The sequence below is a fragment of the Bacillus rossius genome, chromosome 1 (genome assembly GCF_032445375.1).
Source record: "Bacillus rossius redtenbacheri isolate Brsri chromosome 1, Brsri_v3, whole genome shotgun sequence".
NCBI lineage: Eukaryota > Metazoa > Arthropoda > Insecta > Phasmatodea > Bacillidae > Bacillus > Bacillus rossius.
In genome coordinates, this window is record NC_086330.1 from 189,188,473 (window position 1) to 189,206,490 (window position 18,018).

General features: G+C 38.8%; 1 protein-coding gene across 2 annotated transcripts in view; it reads right to left on the reverse strand.

Moving 5' to 3' along the window:
* The window catches only part of LOC134527159 (bumetanide-sensitive sodium-(potassium)-chloride cotransporter-like), a 940,416-nt gene that overhangs the window by 32,025 nt on the left and 890,373 nt on the right, over positions 1–18,018 (reverse strand). For both annotated transcript variants that reach the window (XM_063359554.1, XM_063359556.1), the window contains one exon: positions 13,498–13,618. In XM_063359554.1, the coding sequence (XP_063215624.1) occupies positions 13,498–13,618 (121 nt within the window). The remainder of the gene's footprint in view (positions 1–13,497; positions 13,619–18,018) is intronic.

An 18,018-nucleotide genomic window follows, 5' to 3' on the forward strand; every position in this document is an offset into this window, starting at 1 on the left:
TCGTGATTTTTACATAAGTGAATGTTTTTAAACATGTTGTACTCATTTGTACTACTTCAAAATTATACTTTATGATACTTCAGAATGTCTATTTTCATATTGAGAAGTCAAAGTTTTCCCCAATTTTCACAAAAAATTATAATGACCATAAATAGATACGATTGCGGTTTTTCATTTATTTTTATTTTTTGATTATTTTCAGGTTCTCAGACTTCAGTCATGTCTATGACTCGAAAACAACTACACGAGCTTATAAGAGGAAGTGCAGAAAGGCTCTTTGATGCAAAGCTCAAAGAATTAGAAAAAAAAATAGCTGAAATTACGAAGTGCCCTTCTGAGAAATTACCGGAATTGACAAACATCATTAACAGTTGACGATTGTTTACAGGCGAAAATGGACCGCATGTAACAGTACAGAAAGTAGTTTTTTGGAAAAGAATCGATACTGGTTAAATGAAGAAGTTTATTTACCTACTGCCGCAGATCCTTTATTAAAAGGGCGACCGAATAAAGAATTCGGGGAATCAAGTGATCGATTAAAGCGCCGAAATACAATAGAACTTAGAAATAATGTTCCTGTAGATGAATTGACTTACGCAGCGTAAATGAGTAATCGTGCGGCAGGCAATAAAGATGTGGCTAAAGTACTTAAACACATAACAAAGTCTCCAACCAGAGCAACAAAGTTTCGCAATGCAGTCGCTGCTGGTAGTCAATGTACTACTACCAAAAAACACTCGCCGGAAGAGGGTTTGGCAATATTTTGTGGAAGCTAACTTATCAACTCATCAACGAGTCAGTACGAAGTTACACAGCATGCTAACAAAGATGTGTACCCCTGTTATAAATATGTTCAAAAAGCAAAACAACATTGTTGCCCGAAAAAGATTGTCGGTGAAACGTGTGCTGAAGTAAAATTGCAAGATTTAGTGGATCACACAACAATGAGATTGTGCAAGTATTTAGAAGAAGTATTAGATGCCTATAGTCATGAAGTAACTAAAGATTTTGTGCTATTCTTTAAGTGGGGATGTGATGGATCTCAGCAAAGCCAATACAAACAAAAAATTAAACATAATGAAGACAGTTCCCTTGTGCCTTTAAGATTAATGTCTGGTAAAAAGGTAATCTGGCAGAATCCGTGTCCATCGTCACCTAGATTCTGCAGGCCTATTAGAATTAGATTTACTAAAGAGAACAAGGACATCACAAACGAAGAGATTGAATACATAGAAAATCAATCAAAAAATTTGATAGCAACAAATATAGCAAAAAAATAAAAATAAAACACTTGTTACTTCCCACAATGGTGGACGGAAAAGTGTGCAACGCAGCCACTAACACTGCATCAACAATGCGCTGCTATATATGTGGTAGCACGTCAAAAACGTTTAATGATTTATCAAAAAGAAGCACGGAAGATCTGGAGACTTTTAAATTCGGATTATCCATTTTGCACGGTAGGATTCGATTCTTTGAATTCCTTTTACATTTATCGTATAAGATAAAAGCAGAAGTACACAAAGGTCGCGTCACAACTAAAAATGACAAAGAAAAAATAAAAGGCGCCAAAGAAGAAATCCAAAAACAATTTAAGTAAAAAATGGGATTGCTGGTTAACGTACCTAAAGTTGGTTATGGCAATACAAATGACGGCAATATTTCCCGTAGATTTTTCGGTGACGTTAATGTAGCAGCTGCCATTACAGGGATAGATCTCGAAGTGATTCTCCGATTGAAAATAATATTGGAGGTTATATCTTCGGGTTACGACATAAATGTCGAAAAATTTGGTACATACACAATGGATACTGCAAAGCATTATGTAGAATTGTATGCCTGGCAACCTATGTCACCAACAGTCCACAAGATATTAACTCATGCTCCGAGTATTATATCCCATGCTTTGTTACCAATTGGTCAGTTGTCGGAAGAGGCTGCAGAAGCGAGGAACAAACATTTTCGCCAGTACAGAGAAAGCTTCTCCAGAAAATTTTCCAAGACATATTGTAATGAGGACGTTTTAAATAGGCTCTTGTTAACTTCGGACCCATTTTTGAGTGGCATTAGATCTAACTTAAAAAGAAAAAGGCAGACAATATCAAAGGAAGCCTTAGAGTTTTTACAACCATCAGCTGGTTATTTTGATGATAGTGATAATGATGATGAAATGTTGTAAGTTGATTATTACTTTTGATAACCTGTGTCTGTTTAATATCTATTAATTTATGTACTTTAAAATTATTTCATTAATTTTTTTTTGGTATACACCCAATCAAACCTGAAGGCAGTATAATTTATGTGGGTTTTGCTTGAGTAATCAGCCAAGAGTATCTATATAACTATAACTATCGTAGGTTTATTGATATACATAAAGTTGTATTGTAACTTTTGTTAACCCATGTCTGTTTAATATAATATATTAAACAGACACGATATATTAGTTTTGTACTTAAAAATTATTTCATTATATATTTTTGTTATATACCCAATCAAGACTGTAGCCAGTATTATTTATATGGGTTGTGCTTGAGTAAACAACTATATGTATGTATATAACTATAACTTTATTGATAGAAATAGTTTTTATTTGAATAATTAACACCTGGGCACAAAAAACCCAAAAAAATATTTTTGGCCAGCTTTTTAGCTCAAATACCAGTCTGTGCGGCGGGCGGTGCGCCAGGATTGATTTTGGTCGTTTATACTTCTGATCTACATCCGGATCATAGTTTCCTAGAGAAGTAATATGTGGATTCAGACTATTTACGCATTTATCGTAAAAAGTCTGAGTTGTGTGAATGTAGAAGTCTTGCAAAGTTTCCGATCTGGTTTCACGATGCAATGCTTCGACAGGGCAGTACACTGGGGCGTCTGTGGCGATTCGAATGCATCTATTCTGAATTCGCTGTAATTTTATTAAGTGTGTCTTTGCTGCAGTGGCCCATACAGGGGCTGCATACGTGATTATTGGTCGTATGAGGGCTTTGTAGAGCAGTAGGCCGGTTTTGACTCTGCTGCCACATCGTCTACTCATAACTGGATACAAGGAGCACAGTCTAGTCTGAGCCTGTGCTCGCTTAGTGTCGATGTGATGGTGCCATGTTAATTTCCTATCCATGTGTACACCTAAGTATTTAACCACATCTTTATGCGGGATGTGTTCGTTGAACAGACTCAGTTGCGGCCTGCGGTCTATTGGCGGGAGGTGTTTACGAGTGAACACAATAGCTTCTGACTTCGTTGTGTTCACTTTAATGCGCCACGTTGTGCACCACTGTTCTATTTCAGTGAGCGCAACTTGCAGCCTAGTCGTGGCCAGCTGTAGGTTGTGTGATCTGCTATATAGGACAGTATCGTCCGCATAGCAGCCTAACTTGACGAGTCTATGTGCGGGGCGTGGCATGTCACGCACATATACATTGAATAGAACAGGGCCTAGGATGCTGCCCTGTGGCACTCCTGCTCTGATCTGTTTTAGGTCTGATGTGGCTCCTTCAGTTGATACTCTGAAGGTTCTGCCTGCTAGGTATGACGTGATTAGCTTGACATAGCAGTCAGGGAAATCAGCTTGGTATAATTTATAGAGAAGCCCTGCATGAAACACTCTGTCAAAGGCTTTCTCTACGTCAAGGAACGTCGCGACAACATAGTCTTGCACGTTAATTGCACTAGTAATCTCTTCAGTGAGACGCACTAGCTGGTGAACGGTCGAATGAGCACCGCGAAAGCCGAATTGCTCATTTGGCAGCAAGTTATTTTCGTGTATGTGGCAATTTAGTCGATGCAATATTATGCTTTCGGCTATTTTTGACACAGTACTAAGCAGGCTTATTGGTCTGTAATTTTGGGGCAGTTTTTTATCTTTGCCTGGTTTGTGGAAAACTATTACATTAGCTTCCTTCCACTGGGAGGGGAAAATACTGAGCCTGAGCATTGCATTAATGCATTCAGCTAAATATTCCAGGGCTTCATCTGGGAGCTGTTTGAGTACGATGGCTTGTATGCCGTCATTCCCAGGTGCTTTTCGCGGCTTCATTTTCCTAATAGCTAGCTTGCTTTCCTGTGCCTGAGTTAATATAGGCTCAGAAATAGTGGGCTGGCGCAATTTTTCGCGCTATTCGCGGTAAATTTGCGCTGTGTATTGCCTATCGCAAGGCACTATGTTTGGCTGAAAGGCTGTTTCCAGTGTATTTGCGAATGCTTGTGCTTTGTCGAGGGGTTTGAAGACTAGGCCATTATTGGTTTGAAGGGGCGGAATTTTTTCAGATTTATTTAAAAATCGCTTCGTCATAGTCCAGGCACTCCCGTCCTGAATATTTAAACGAGCGATTTTTGCTTCCCACTGGCTACTTCGCCACAGTGAAATTTCGTCTGAAATAATTATTTGTGATTCATTGATTCTTTGTTTTGATTGGATAGTGCGTCGTCGTGTGTATTCACGACGCAGTCTGTTTTTGCGCGATATAAAGTCGCGTATGTATACTGGCAGCTCGTCGTGTACTAACTTAACATCCTTTTCTGGGATGCACTGGCTTACCATCCTGGATTTCCGCAGTAAATTTAGTTATTGCGGTGTCTAAACTTTCACTATTATTTATGTCCGCGATGTCTGACAAATTTTGCGCGACTTGAGTTTTAAATCCTTCCCAGTCGGCGTGTTTGTAGTCCCGTATTTTACGAGGTGGGTTGGTTTCCGTGTTTGCACTGTCGAAATGTAAGTGAATAGGGAAATGGTCGGACGACATGTCGTGTACGACCTCGAGTTCGAACCCCGAGGTGACACGCTTATTAAGCACGATGTCTAGTATGTCTGGCAGCTGGTTCAGTCTGCCTGAATCAAATGTGGGCTCAGTAGGAGCATGAACCTGATAGTTTTTATCAAGCTGATGCGCATAGAGAAGCCCGCCATTTGCCGTCGCACGCCTGCAATTCCACTCCAGGTGTTTCGCATTAATGTCACCTACAGCGAGGAAGTTCGGAGCGGCCCCATACAGGGCATCCAGATCCGCCACACTGAGGGACCTACCTGGTGGAGCATACATTGAAATGAGTTTAATGTTTTGTTGGTTAATGTTTAAGCTTATTCCAACAGCTTCTAAATTTTGAAAAATGGGTAGCTGGCATACAGTATGTTTGATGCTACGGTGAACTACTAGAGCTACTCCGCCCCATCTATTGTGCTCTCTATCGCGCCTATAAACTATATAGTTTAGTATTGTCAGTCGGTTGGTCGGCTGCAAGTGTGTTTCATTAATCGCAGCTATTTTAATTTTATATTTTTCCAGGTGGTGGATAAATTCCGGTAATTTATGTTTGATTCCACGCGCATTCCAGAAGAGGAGGGAGTGTAAGCTTAACCTATCGGCCGTGGTTGTTACGCAACTCGGGGCCTGTCTAGTGGCTGCCATTGAGCTTGGCAGCCAGTGAATGGACGAAGCCCATCATCGCATGGACTTTTTCTGTTAGGGAAACAGATGGGTCGCACCATATAACCATAAGCTGGCACATGGGGACAATTGTGGCCGCCAGATTTTCATCCGTGTTGAAAGTGCGCGACTGCTCGAGCACTTTCTGGAAGTCAGCCAGGCCCGGTTTCGAGGCTGGCTGTTGTTGGGGCGCGGGCGGTGCAGTTGGCAGCACTGGATTGGAAAATTAAGGTATTTATCAGAGAAAGGGCTACATCTTGCTCAGCCAATGACAGACGAGCTGTCTCCCCATTGGCTGTGCACCATGTAGTTAAAGCGGATTGGTTATGGTGGGTTGAGTATTGGCTATTGTTTTGTGCTGCAGGGATGTTTCTCTCTTTATCAAAGGTTTTTTTTTCGTTCTCTTAGTACTTTTTTCTTTGTTTTTTCTTTGTTTGTTGACCATATTCCTGTTTCGGAATATTTTGTGGTGTTCATATCCTTGTTGACAACAGCAATTGTTTGCTTAATTTTGTGTGTTTTTTGTCTTTCTTGGGTATTTTTATTTATTTATTTTATTTATTAGTTTTTCTTCAACAGAAAAAGTTCTTAGCAATGGCGTATGTCCAAAAACTTACATCAAGTCATGCACTCCCATTGCACAAATCTTTTAAAGATAACAGTGTAGGAGCTAGTTATTCAGTATTAAGTTACAGCCTACGAGCTTAATGGACCACACCAGGGCCGATGACCAACATAAAATTGGTTACACACATAAGCTAGCCTGGTGCCTTACCTGGACAATTAATAGATATTTTTATATTCACCCCAGCATCAACTAGGCCCACCCTAGGTTTCAGCCACAAGACTGTGAGTGATGGTAGCCGCTGAAGAACATATGAATTTAATAACTCTCTTGAATGAGAAAAAGAATGAAATGAAAAATTTCCATGTAGACACGAAGATAGACCAAGGAGAGATAAAGAGGAATCAAAAATATATGCGGAATGAAAGCGTGGCTGCCTGTTTCCCGGCAGTGCCAAAATGAGGTGGAAAATATTTCTGACTGTACTAAAACTCTATTTTTCCTCAACAAAGTAGAAGTTCACAAGCTGGCAGAAACTGTTTTTGCAATTTTTTTTCATTTTTGTTTATTAATATTCTTATAATTATTTTATAATTTTAATTTTAATTTATTTTTTATTTTGTAAATTTTCTTCTAAGATTTGCTTTTATGTATTAAGGGAATGGTGTGTTAGTTTTCTCCGAGTGCTCCTGATTATTTCTGACAATATATTGCTGGTTTTCTCAAAGTCTACTGATTTTTCCTGACTAGACATATGTTGATGTTCTCCGAGCACTTCTGGTTATTCCTGGTTAGACATATGTTGATGTTGTCCGAGTGCTTCTAATTATTTGTGAGAACTCGAACTCTGCATGAAATATTTTTTACTTAATTAATCATGCAATTTTATTCAGAGTTACGTTTAATCAGTGAATTTCTGCTACTAATTCAACACTTACAATATTTTTATCAGGTGGAATTCAAACAATAATATCATTACTCAGTCCAATAATATGTTTTAAGACGGCTGAGAAACACTGTAATGTAAGACGTACTTCCTTCTCCATGATTTATAGCGAATCCTTCCTTATCTTGCGATCGAGAGAGAGCATTCCGCATTCCACACAAAGAAGAAGAATATTTTCCACTATGCAACACATGGCGCCATCTGTTGTTGAAAAGCAAAACTACTTCGACAAGTTTCTTGTATGAGATAAATAACTCTCACTAATGAATGGAGTCAAATACAGTTAACTAATTAGTCTCGTAGCCTCGTAGACTTGTAGACTCGTAGACTTGTAGCCTAGTAGTCTTGTAGCCTAGTAGCAAATTGAAGCCTTTTATTTCTTTAGTCTGGCAGCTTGGTAGCCACCTAGTCTCGTAGCAAAATAGCAGCTATGCCTAAGATAGCTGGAGTCAAAGACAGCTGAAGTCATTGATTGTTGGAGGCAAAGACGTTTGGAGCCAAAACCCGGTGGAGCCAATGACCGTTGGAGCCAATGATCGTTGGAGCTAATTTTGTGTTGGAGTCAATGACTGTTGGAGTAAATGTCTTTTGGAGCCAAAAGACTGTTGGAGCCAAAAGACTGTTGGAGCCCAATACTATTAGAGCCAAAGACTGTTGGAGCAAAAAGACTGTTGAAGACAAAAGTCTGTTGGAGCCAATGACCGTTGGAGCCAATGACTGTAGGAGCCAATGACTGTTGAAGTCAATGATTGTTGGAGGCATTATATCCTATCATAAATTGTCAATCGCATCCTACTGAGTTGAACGTTCGTGAAATGTACCTCCTTTTTTAAAATGTGCTTCCTGTTACTCAAATTTGCGTTCAAATGTGCGTCCTTTTCGTTAAATGTGCTTCCTTTTTGTCGAATTTTCGTTCAGGTGTGAGTCTTTTTCGTGTAATTTACGTCATTTTCGTTAAATGTGCTTAGACAAGACTGTAGAATCATATCCTACTGATGGGACAGAGTCATTATGATGAGATCGTATTTTACCAAGTTGAATTTTGGTCCAAATGTGCGTCCTTTTCGTTAAATGTGCTTCCTTTTTTTTTTACTGTGCTTCCAAATACGCTTTCTTTTTTCGAATATGCTTCTGACCAAGTTCTAACAAAAAATATATTTGAAATAAGTTTGAGAGTTGGAGTCAAATGTAGATTGAGCAGTTGGAGCACTTAAAGCAATTGAAGCACTTGGGGCAATTGAAGCAGTTGGAGCAATTGGATCACTTGGAGCTCTTGCAGCAGTTGGAGCTGTTGCAGCAATTTTAGCATTTGGAGCTTTGGAGCAGTTGGAGCTGTTAGAACACTTGAAGCTGTTGAAGCAATTGGAGCATTGGAGCTTTAGGGCTATTGGAGCATTTGAGCACTTGGAGCACTAAGAGCTGTTGGAGCTGTTAGAGCTGTTGGATCAAAGGAGCGGTTGGAGCCTACCGCATATGGGCGAGATCGTATTCCTGTAAGAAGATCGTATCATATCACATCAAATTTTCGTCCCAAATGGGCTTCCTTTTTGTCAAATACATGGCCCATGTGAGTAATGTGAGTCGAATGTGTGTACTGTGTGTTTTATTATTTTGTTAAATGTGTGTCTTTTCGTTAAATGTGCGTAGTCAAATCTGTAGTAGCTCTGAATATTTACTAGTTCAAAACCTCTTGGTCTTGATAAAACATATTTCAGGGATTCTTGGTCCATTAGTAACCGTAAAACATGTTCCGTTGGTCTAATTGCTTGCAACTGATTTTATCGCTACTTCAGTTCTGACATTTCGAAGACTTTGTCTTGACTGCTTTAAAATGTTATATTAGCTATAGATGAAGAAGGTCTTGAGGTTCGGAAAGGTCTGGTCTATATGTCTGACAATGTTAATGAACTGGCCTCGTGGTCCGAAGACACTTGGCCTTTACATATAGCATTGTACATGAACTGGTTGGATTGTTTGTCATGTATAAAAAAATAGATTTACATGTTAGGCAGCAAGACAAAATTATTTAATTCATCGGACAGGTATAATGCCTAGTATATTTTGTAGAGATAATGATTAATAAATTCCACGAAAGGTAACGGGAAACATAATTAAAAAAAAATATTTTAAGCTTTAGTTATAATAATCACTGGCCGTGAATCAAAACAAAGAGGAAAATATATCGCGTAAATCACAATTTTAATAAGTGATCTTTTTTGATGCATTTGGGAAACATTTCCGAATTTCTAGGTCAATAAATACAAATTTCCATGATGGCGATCATATCAGATTATTGGAGATTAGTATATGAATAACTTAAACCGCGTTTAGGATTTTGAACATGATTTATTAAATAAATATTTTTTATTAAAAATATTTTTTTTGCATTGATCAAGTATCGAACGCAGGGAATGAATACGTCGATTCAATCAGTAAATTGATCAGTGACTTTTTCGAAGACTTTTGGAATTTTTCCTGAATTTCTAGGTAATTAATAAGAGATTTCTAAGATGACATTCAAATTTTAAGATGATGGGCGCCACAGTAATAATATGAGATTAGCACTCAAGCAGGTAAAAATTTAACTAGCATGGCAGTAGCGCACTCAAGCAGGTAAAAATTTAACTAGCATGGCAGTAGCGCACTCTAGCATACGAAAACATGATGGCGACCTCCAGCAGACTTAAACAAGATTTTGGACATGACATCATATACTACCTGGTGATATATACCTTGGCATTAGTGGGGGGAGGTCAGTTTGCCGGCGACTTCCGTGGAGGAAGGATATGTCGTAATTTTTTTATTTTTCCCTCACCAAGCTTGAACCGAGAACTCCGTGACGTAAGTGCGTTTTTTAAATAGTATTTTATTAAAATTTGATTAATACATTTTTTTATAAATTTTAATTTTTTCCCAATTTTCAGGCTAAATAATTACAGATTTTCAAGATGGCAGTCTTGACGTCATAATCCTAGTTGGTGAAGTGTTTTTAGATAAATTTTAATAATTGTTTCATACATTTTAAATTAATTTCATAAATTTTGTTAATAATTACGGGTTTTCAAGATTGCGACCGTAACGATAATTGCAATAATGTGTTTTAAATTATATTTTATTAAAATTTTAAATTTAATTATTTTTATTAGAAATTTTAATTTTTTCCGATTTTCTAACCAAATAATTACGGATTTTCAAGATGTCTGCCATAACGAAAATTGCAACATTAGGGAGTGAGCCATTCGATTCCTAGATAGCAGAAAATCCTAGAAAACAAAATAACAGAATTAAAAATGGCGGAAAGTTCTAGAAAACAAAATGGCGGATCAAAGATGACTATCGGGGTCAAGGTCAAAGATGTTAAAGGTCAAGGTCTACAAGATGACCACCGTGTTATCACGTCTACCTCTGATGTCAGAGGTCAGTCGGCTCTGGCTTCACAATCCTGCAGTTTGCACAGGAGCCCCATTTATATACTACTGCCGATATTAATTCGAAAACAATGGTATTGAACCAGGGAGATCCAATAACAAACTGTGCGTCAGTACTTTTGTTAGGTAAATCAACTTCTCACTGGATTATCAGGCACACTAAATAGCAACTACATCCTTAATAAGAACTTTTTTCAAAAGATCCCAAGATAAAATTTCATGTGAACAAACCAAAATATACTGCTTGAACACAGGAAATGCAGAACCAATCAAGCAGGCATCATGTTGGCTGCTTTTAGAAAATCAAGAAGAGAAATTATGAGTGGTGTAATCGAGCTCCAGTATTAGGTCTTCCCTACTTGTCCTAGTAACAAATGAAGATAACTGAGAGAGGTTCTGCGTGAACTACTGGGAGTTGAATTAAAGCATTAAAATGGATAGCTAGGTATGTATCGATGATACCCTTTACATACTCGCTGGTACAAAGGGTTTCTCTATGCTGGTCATGAAGAGTGACTAGTACTGGCAAGTGGAACACCACACCGAAGACAAGAAGGCTGCTTTCTCTGCACATAGTACATTGTTCCAGTTTATTACACGTTCATTATTATTATGTAATAACCCTGTGATATTAAAGAGAATGGTGGAACTGATGAATTTATTTGGAAAACATATGGCAAGATTCTAACCTATCAACCATTATAGACTGGTTAATGGAAATGATGTTATTTCCATCATAGCATGAGGTATCCACCGAACGAAAGGCACTGAAAACTTAATGGGTGCAATTGGATTCCTCGAGGATGGTTAGATGGTCTGTTTAAGATTATATGGCAGATTCAATTTAGAAAAGTTGTTACAATGCTGGTTTAAGTGTCACAAGGACACATAGGAACTGGTGCAAACAGTGTGAAACATGCTCACCTAGAAAAGAGTTATAGTCCTAGAATCATGAAATGAATTCATACCATAGAGGAGCCCAATTTGAGAGAACCACAGTTACATTGATGAATCTGTTCTAAAGACTGAGGATTGTTACCAGTTCATTCTTGTGGGAATGACAGTAAAAGTGGCATGCTCTACCTTACCAAGCCACCAATGTGGCGAGTCAGCATTTCATCTAGTGTATTCCAGGAGGTTGGTTGGTTACTTAGAAATAAGTAAAACTGTGACAAGTTGGAAAGATTTTTTTAACATTTAGGGGTAATCATCGGACAACGTCGCTTTTTTGAACGGAAAGGAAAAAATCTGAAAACATTGTTTTCACACACTTTACACGTCCCTAAATTTATTCCGCGGGGATGGTTTCGTAATTCCTACTAGTCTGTGAAAAAATCTAATTTTTATATCTTACATTAAAATACCTGTGCATTTACGATGCTGCCACCATTGTTTACCCGATACGTCCCAGAATTAACCCTAAAAGGAATATTTCTTCATTCCTACTGGTTTTTGAAAAAGTAACAGTTTACAATACCCATGTATTCATCCAATCACAGACGATCATAGTTTACACATGTGGGTTTTTAAATTTTTTTTGAGAACATTAGTCAATGAAGGTGTTGTTGTAATAATGAAATATGTTAAAATAACGACTCTATTGAAATTTTAATGAATTTTTAATGCTTATATTTCACGTTTGTTGTTTTTTAGAATTATTAAATGTATTACTAAACGTTTGTTTTGTTACATTGCACTTAAAGTAGGGATACGTACTATTTTGAGTCACGTTGTAATTGACGAGCCTAATGGGAGCCAAAAATTTGAATATAAATGTTAACATTATTCATATTCTGTAATGAATACGTGCTGTGCACTGAAGTAGCTGACACACTGAATTTTTCAGTCTTTCCAATGAATTATTTGATTACAGCCGTCATATATTCTGCGCGTTTTTATAGCTGGTGTTTTTTGTACCCAAGTTTATCCCTGGATCCTGAAGGCTTGATTCTGATGGCATAATCCTGTTGGCTTGATCCTGTGGTACATGATGTTTACTGTTTTAGTTCGGTACGTCAGAAGATCCTTCACATGAAATATATTCCGAAATAAGAAAGATATATGTTTTTAGGTTGAAAAAAAAATCTTTTTAATTTGACTTACAGGTATTGTAATGTACGCTTTAAACCGTTATTTTTTACGAACGAGTATAAATTAAAAACCCATTCCTTCAGGGTAAATCTAGGGACGTGTGTAGTAGGCGAAAACCATGTTTTCCGATTTTTTTTTTCGTTCTAAAAAGCCGCAAAGTTTGAGTATTACCCAGTTTGGGCATGGAATGGAAAATTAAAAAAGAAAATCAAACCCAGGAAAAGTTTTTTTTTTTACAAAATTGACCAGACTCTATTATCAAGCATACTAACAGTGGAGGGGAAGACAACTTACATTTTGTACAAACTATGAGCTCCATTTAGTCTGAAATATCCAAATTTATAAAGGAACTTTAGAAGTTCTAACAGACTTTCCGTTCGAATTTTGTGTGTTTGCCTTTCATGCATCATGTAACCGAACTCTTGTATATGTTGTATCTCATTCACTATCATTGCAGCCAACTATATGTTCTCTTGGTGACAAAAGAATACATTTATCTCAATCACAGAATCAATAATTCTATTAATGTCATCTGGAAAATATCTCGTTGTTTGAAAAACCTTAAAAATATGTTTAGGACCATGTTTCACAGTATATCTCTTAATGAAGTTCACAAGCAAATTCAGTTTTTGGTATCACTTGTTTAAGAAATGAACAACTTTAAGACATCTTTTGCACATTTGTGCATACCTGTAATCGAGAAAAAGGCTAAAATTTAGAATTATAATTTTTCTAGAAGATTAAATTTGTTAAGAATATTAGGCAACATAATTATATAATTTGAAAGTTTGTTAATGTGTATGGGTATACACATTATTTGATTACAAACTATACCCAAAACAATGGTTTATAAATCAGATCAGACACCATTATATCTACTGTTGACACTACTGGCGAACATTCATCAGCCGAGATCACCAACTAGCAAATGGTGGTCCCAAATGACTTTTACCGGCCAGAAACCCTGGAACACTGTAACTCCAGATACCAATTGTTTCCCGGCTGTTAAAATTTGTGCTATTATATATAAACACTTACATAACGATGAATGTAGACTCTAGAGAATATTGCTTCAAGAGCTCTCGTATCCTCATATGCCGGTTTGTTCTCTCCCTCAAACTGTACAGTTCTGCATCTGTGATCATTGCCTTGTTGTCACCTACAAAAAAAAAAAAAAACAATTCAGCACACTGTCTAAAGGTAAAACACAACTTATAAAAATAAATGATGTAAAGCTCATTTGGATTACAGCGCCCCGTACCAGCATATATATTATTATGAAGGAAAAATATTTTTTTTGTTTGTATACATATGGTGATAAATTCAGAGCCGCAATATAAGAAATGAAACAATTGGTTGAAACAATTTTTTTTAACCTTTTGTTTTGTAGATATTACATGCGTGCTAGGAGGCAAGGCCGCGACGCGTGCCATGTACCTGAGCAGGCCTTCCAGCGGTTATGGCTAATGGCCCAGCACATGCGTTGACGTCACGCATGATATGCGTGTCCGGCCAGATTACAAGGGTCTGGCTAACCATTCCCCTCCACACCCTGCTCATTGTCCCGCATAGGAATTTTGTCACTGACACTTAAATCAGCCTGGGAATTCTACGGGTTTCCGCGCGGAGTGGCACGAATGAAAGCCACATTTCTGGACTTTTCGGGCATCGGGTTGGCCCGGGATGAGGCGACATGTCACAGCCGCTCTCGTTCCTTCGAGAAGAACGCCATGGGGATATAAGAGACGACGCCGGCCTCTTTTGAGTTTGGCGAGTTTGAGGAGTTTCGCGAGCGAAGGGAATTGCGACATTGGTGAAGAGGGTGAGAGACCCTTTTGAGAGTGGCGTGACGAGTAGTTATAGAATGGTAGTAAGCGCCTAAGTGGCGCGAGGCTGTTTGTGTGAGGGTGTGTGACAGGTGGTTGGTAAGGGGCGGATCACTGTCTAGCCAAGCTCCAGTGAGGAGTGCATATTGTGGAAATTGACAAGACATAGAGTGACTGGGGAAGAAACATTTTTAAGTGCAAGTGATTGATGAGACATTTTTTAATACAATTATTTATGAGTAATGTAAATATTATTAATTAATAAAACTGTAATAAAACTTTATTGGGCTATTCCTTACAAACCCAGTTTTCCCTAATTATTTGTAACATTTTGGTGTCAGAAGTGGGATAGCCCTAATTAAAGCATTTAGGTTTTATTTATAGTGAATAAAAATTGAATTGATATTTTTTAGATTGCAATTTGTGTTTTAGGAACTGTAGTTGGTTTTGATTGTTGTTGTAGTGAAGTTAGTTGATGGTTAGATGGATTAGCATGGTGGTCAAATTACAGTGTATTTTATTAGTCAGTAGTTATAGTGATAGGCTAGTAGTATATGTGGACAATAAAGATGGCTACCGACGAACTTAGGAACGCAATGACATTATTGGCCGACATAAAGAATGAAATGAAGAGTAACCAGGAGAGAATGGAGAATAGGCTGGATGAAAGTAAGAGTAATCACGACCAAATAAAGAAGGGCCAGGAGTAGGTTAATAATAAAATGGATGAAGGAGAGATGAATAATAAACATTCTTTGTAACCAACAAGAGATGAAAAATAAAATTGTTTTTAGCCTAGAAGAGATAAAGAATTATATGAAGAATTGACAAGAGGAGAGGAAGAATGCTACGAAGACTGAGATTAAAGACAAGAAGAACCAAGAAGAAATGAAGATGGGTCAAGAAGAGATATGAAACGAAATATATTATGCTCAAGAAAAAATGAAGAGAATCGACGAAACCAGAATTCAGTTTGAGGGTAAAGTCAAGTGTCTGGAGAAGCATCTCGCACAAGAGGAACAACAGATAATTCAGCTTGAACAGGACACTGAACGGCGCGTAGAAGCTGTAACCGAGAATTGCTGATGGATGATCAAAGGTGGGGATCACATCCAGCGGCCACTCAAAATTCAAGCCACCCACCTTCGATGGTCAGTCTTTTGGATATTGTACAGAAGACAGAGGCAGCTGCACAAGTAAATGGTTGGTGCGAGGAAGAAAATGCTACGGCACTTGTCTTGGCCTCAGAGGATCTCCACCAGAGCTTCTGCAAACCATACCAGTTCCAGACCAGAAAGACTATGGAGTATTAGTAAAGGCCCTTGAGCTGAGGTATTGCGACCGACACATGGGCGAAGTGTATAGAACATCCCTGAAGACACATCAACAGAGATCTTCAGAAACACTCCTAGAATTCTAAGCCAACATTGAGTGACTCGTGCATCTCGCCTACCCAGAAGCACCAACAAAGTTCCGCCAGCAGCTAGCCACCAGTGCATTTACAGACGGACTAAGAAATGCGGAGGTTGTTACATCTCGTCAGTCTCTCCTGATGACTGGAGGTAACTAGTGGATCCGAGGTAACTAGTGGATCCTTTGGTTTCAGAAGGCAAAATAATGATTTCGTCCAGACATTAGTTCCTCTGTTTTTATTTTACTTTTGATTATTTTCCATTATATAATATAAGTATATAGTATAAGTTGATTAACATAAAACACAAACAACATGGATTTAAGATCAAATTATTAAAAGAATGGGCCACCCTTATTACACAATAATATAGATAATTAACACAATTTAAATAAAGTTCGTGACAATAAACATGTTAAAGAGTCGTAGGAAACTTCTGGCTATCTGATCTGAGAAACGTCGTGGTTGGATGCTAGTCCAAAAAGGTTTTAAAAACTGAAGGGCTGGCGGTTTTAAGATTGCTGGACAAAGTGGAACAACTGACGGGATGTCAGAGGGCCTTAGTCATCCGGCCCGTGGAGACTGATCTGGTCCTTGGAAAGTGCCCGGTACTCGAACCCTGGTAATTGGTCCCTGTCTGTGAACAGATCCGAAACACATATGTTCAGGACTGATTCACAGACAATTGGTGAAATAGGCAGAGAACGCCTTCTAGTCACGATGATGGTCGGGGAGTGATGGTAGAAGAGACTCACCAAACAGAGTGATATCTTCCAGGATCTGCCTGGTTGTTGAGCACACGAACCCGCCGCGGATTTTTCATGATTAAAAAAAAATGTTTATGATAACTAAGACATGACGACTCGAGCTAGATCTACACGTACTGATTAACGCCTAAACACTACCATTGTAGGAATCGTCTTTTGTCCAGTTTGATCACATCTTAAAAGAAAAACGGAGCGGCATCCCGATGATGTAGATGCGAAGCAGTCAGTCCTGAATCGCGGCGTGCAGTAAGTTTGGGGCGGCAGTGACTCGTAATTAAAAAGGCGACGTTAAAGAAAGAAAGGGGGGACCCTTCGGCTTTCGGACCGAAAGGTTCCGAAGATTACCGAGGTGCTTGTCGAGAAAGGCAGACTTCGATATCTCGAAGTTGGTGATACTGCCATATGTCAGAGTGACCTACTGAGGTGTGGCTGAACCGAGTAGAGGTCGACTCGCACGAGTCGGCTGGTAGCAGCATAGATATTATGGAGCTGACTAGGCAAGAGTTCTGGTGGCCGGGGAAGGAACTACGGGGTACTGGTTACTGTTGGTGATGCCAAAGGGCAGGCGTTTAGCGGGCATTCAAACTCCCAGGGGAAGTGATTTGCAAAAATACCTCTAGGTGGCATAAGCATGCACATTTGGGACTAGTGTGGTGGCCTTGGGGAGAGGCCGAACCTGACCGGGGTCAGTAGCCGGTCATCGCTCCGGGCCAATGTTCCCAGGACAACTTGGAGAGGTGGGGTGTGTGCGGACTGCTGATGACAGTGGAAAAGTGGCTCTTCTGAGCCCGGCGGCATGACTGAACGTTGGCGAAGATGATTCGCGATCATCTCAAGAAGTGCTCGTTTCAGGCGAGGTTTTGGAAGTGGCCTGCCTTAAGAGCTTGCAAGTCATAGCGGTTCTCGTCACGGATCGGAGGCGAATTACAGGTGACGTTCGTGCGCCAAGGCGGGGATAAAACGATACTGAGTCTGACTGGCACAAGACTCGGCAAAAATCGGATCTAGGGCTGGGAAAAATTGGGGAGACAGGTCTGACAAAGGTTGAATGGGAGTGTACAGGAGGAGGAAAAAAGTTTAAGTTCTTGCAGCAAAGGAATGTCTGGTCACATTATTTAATTTAAAAAAAATAAATTTAAAGTTGTGTCAAACAATACTAGTTGGCGGCACATACTCCCCCACTGAAAGGCGGAGCCAGGGTAAGAAACCAACACTGAGCATGAGAAGTCTGAGAACCTTTCATACTTACTCTATTCCTGAATCGACTGAAATAAACTACTTACAATTAATTATAATCTTACTGGGTAACATGATTATACAAAACAACCTTAATAACTAAGTGACATGATACTCTTGTAAACTAATCGGTACAGCTCTCTTATGAACTAAGTGTCACAACTCTCTTATGAACTAAGTGTCATTACTCTCTCTTATGAACTAAGTGTCACGACTCTCTTATGAGCTAAGCATCATTACTCTCTCTTATGAACTAAGTGTCACGACTCTCTTATGAACTAAGTGGCGCCACTTAAAATTATACCTTTAAACCTAAAAA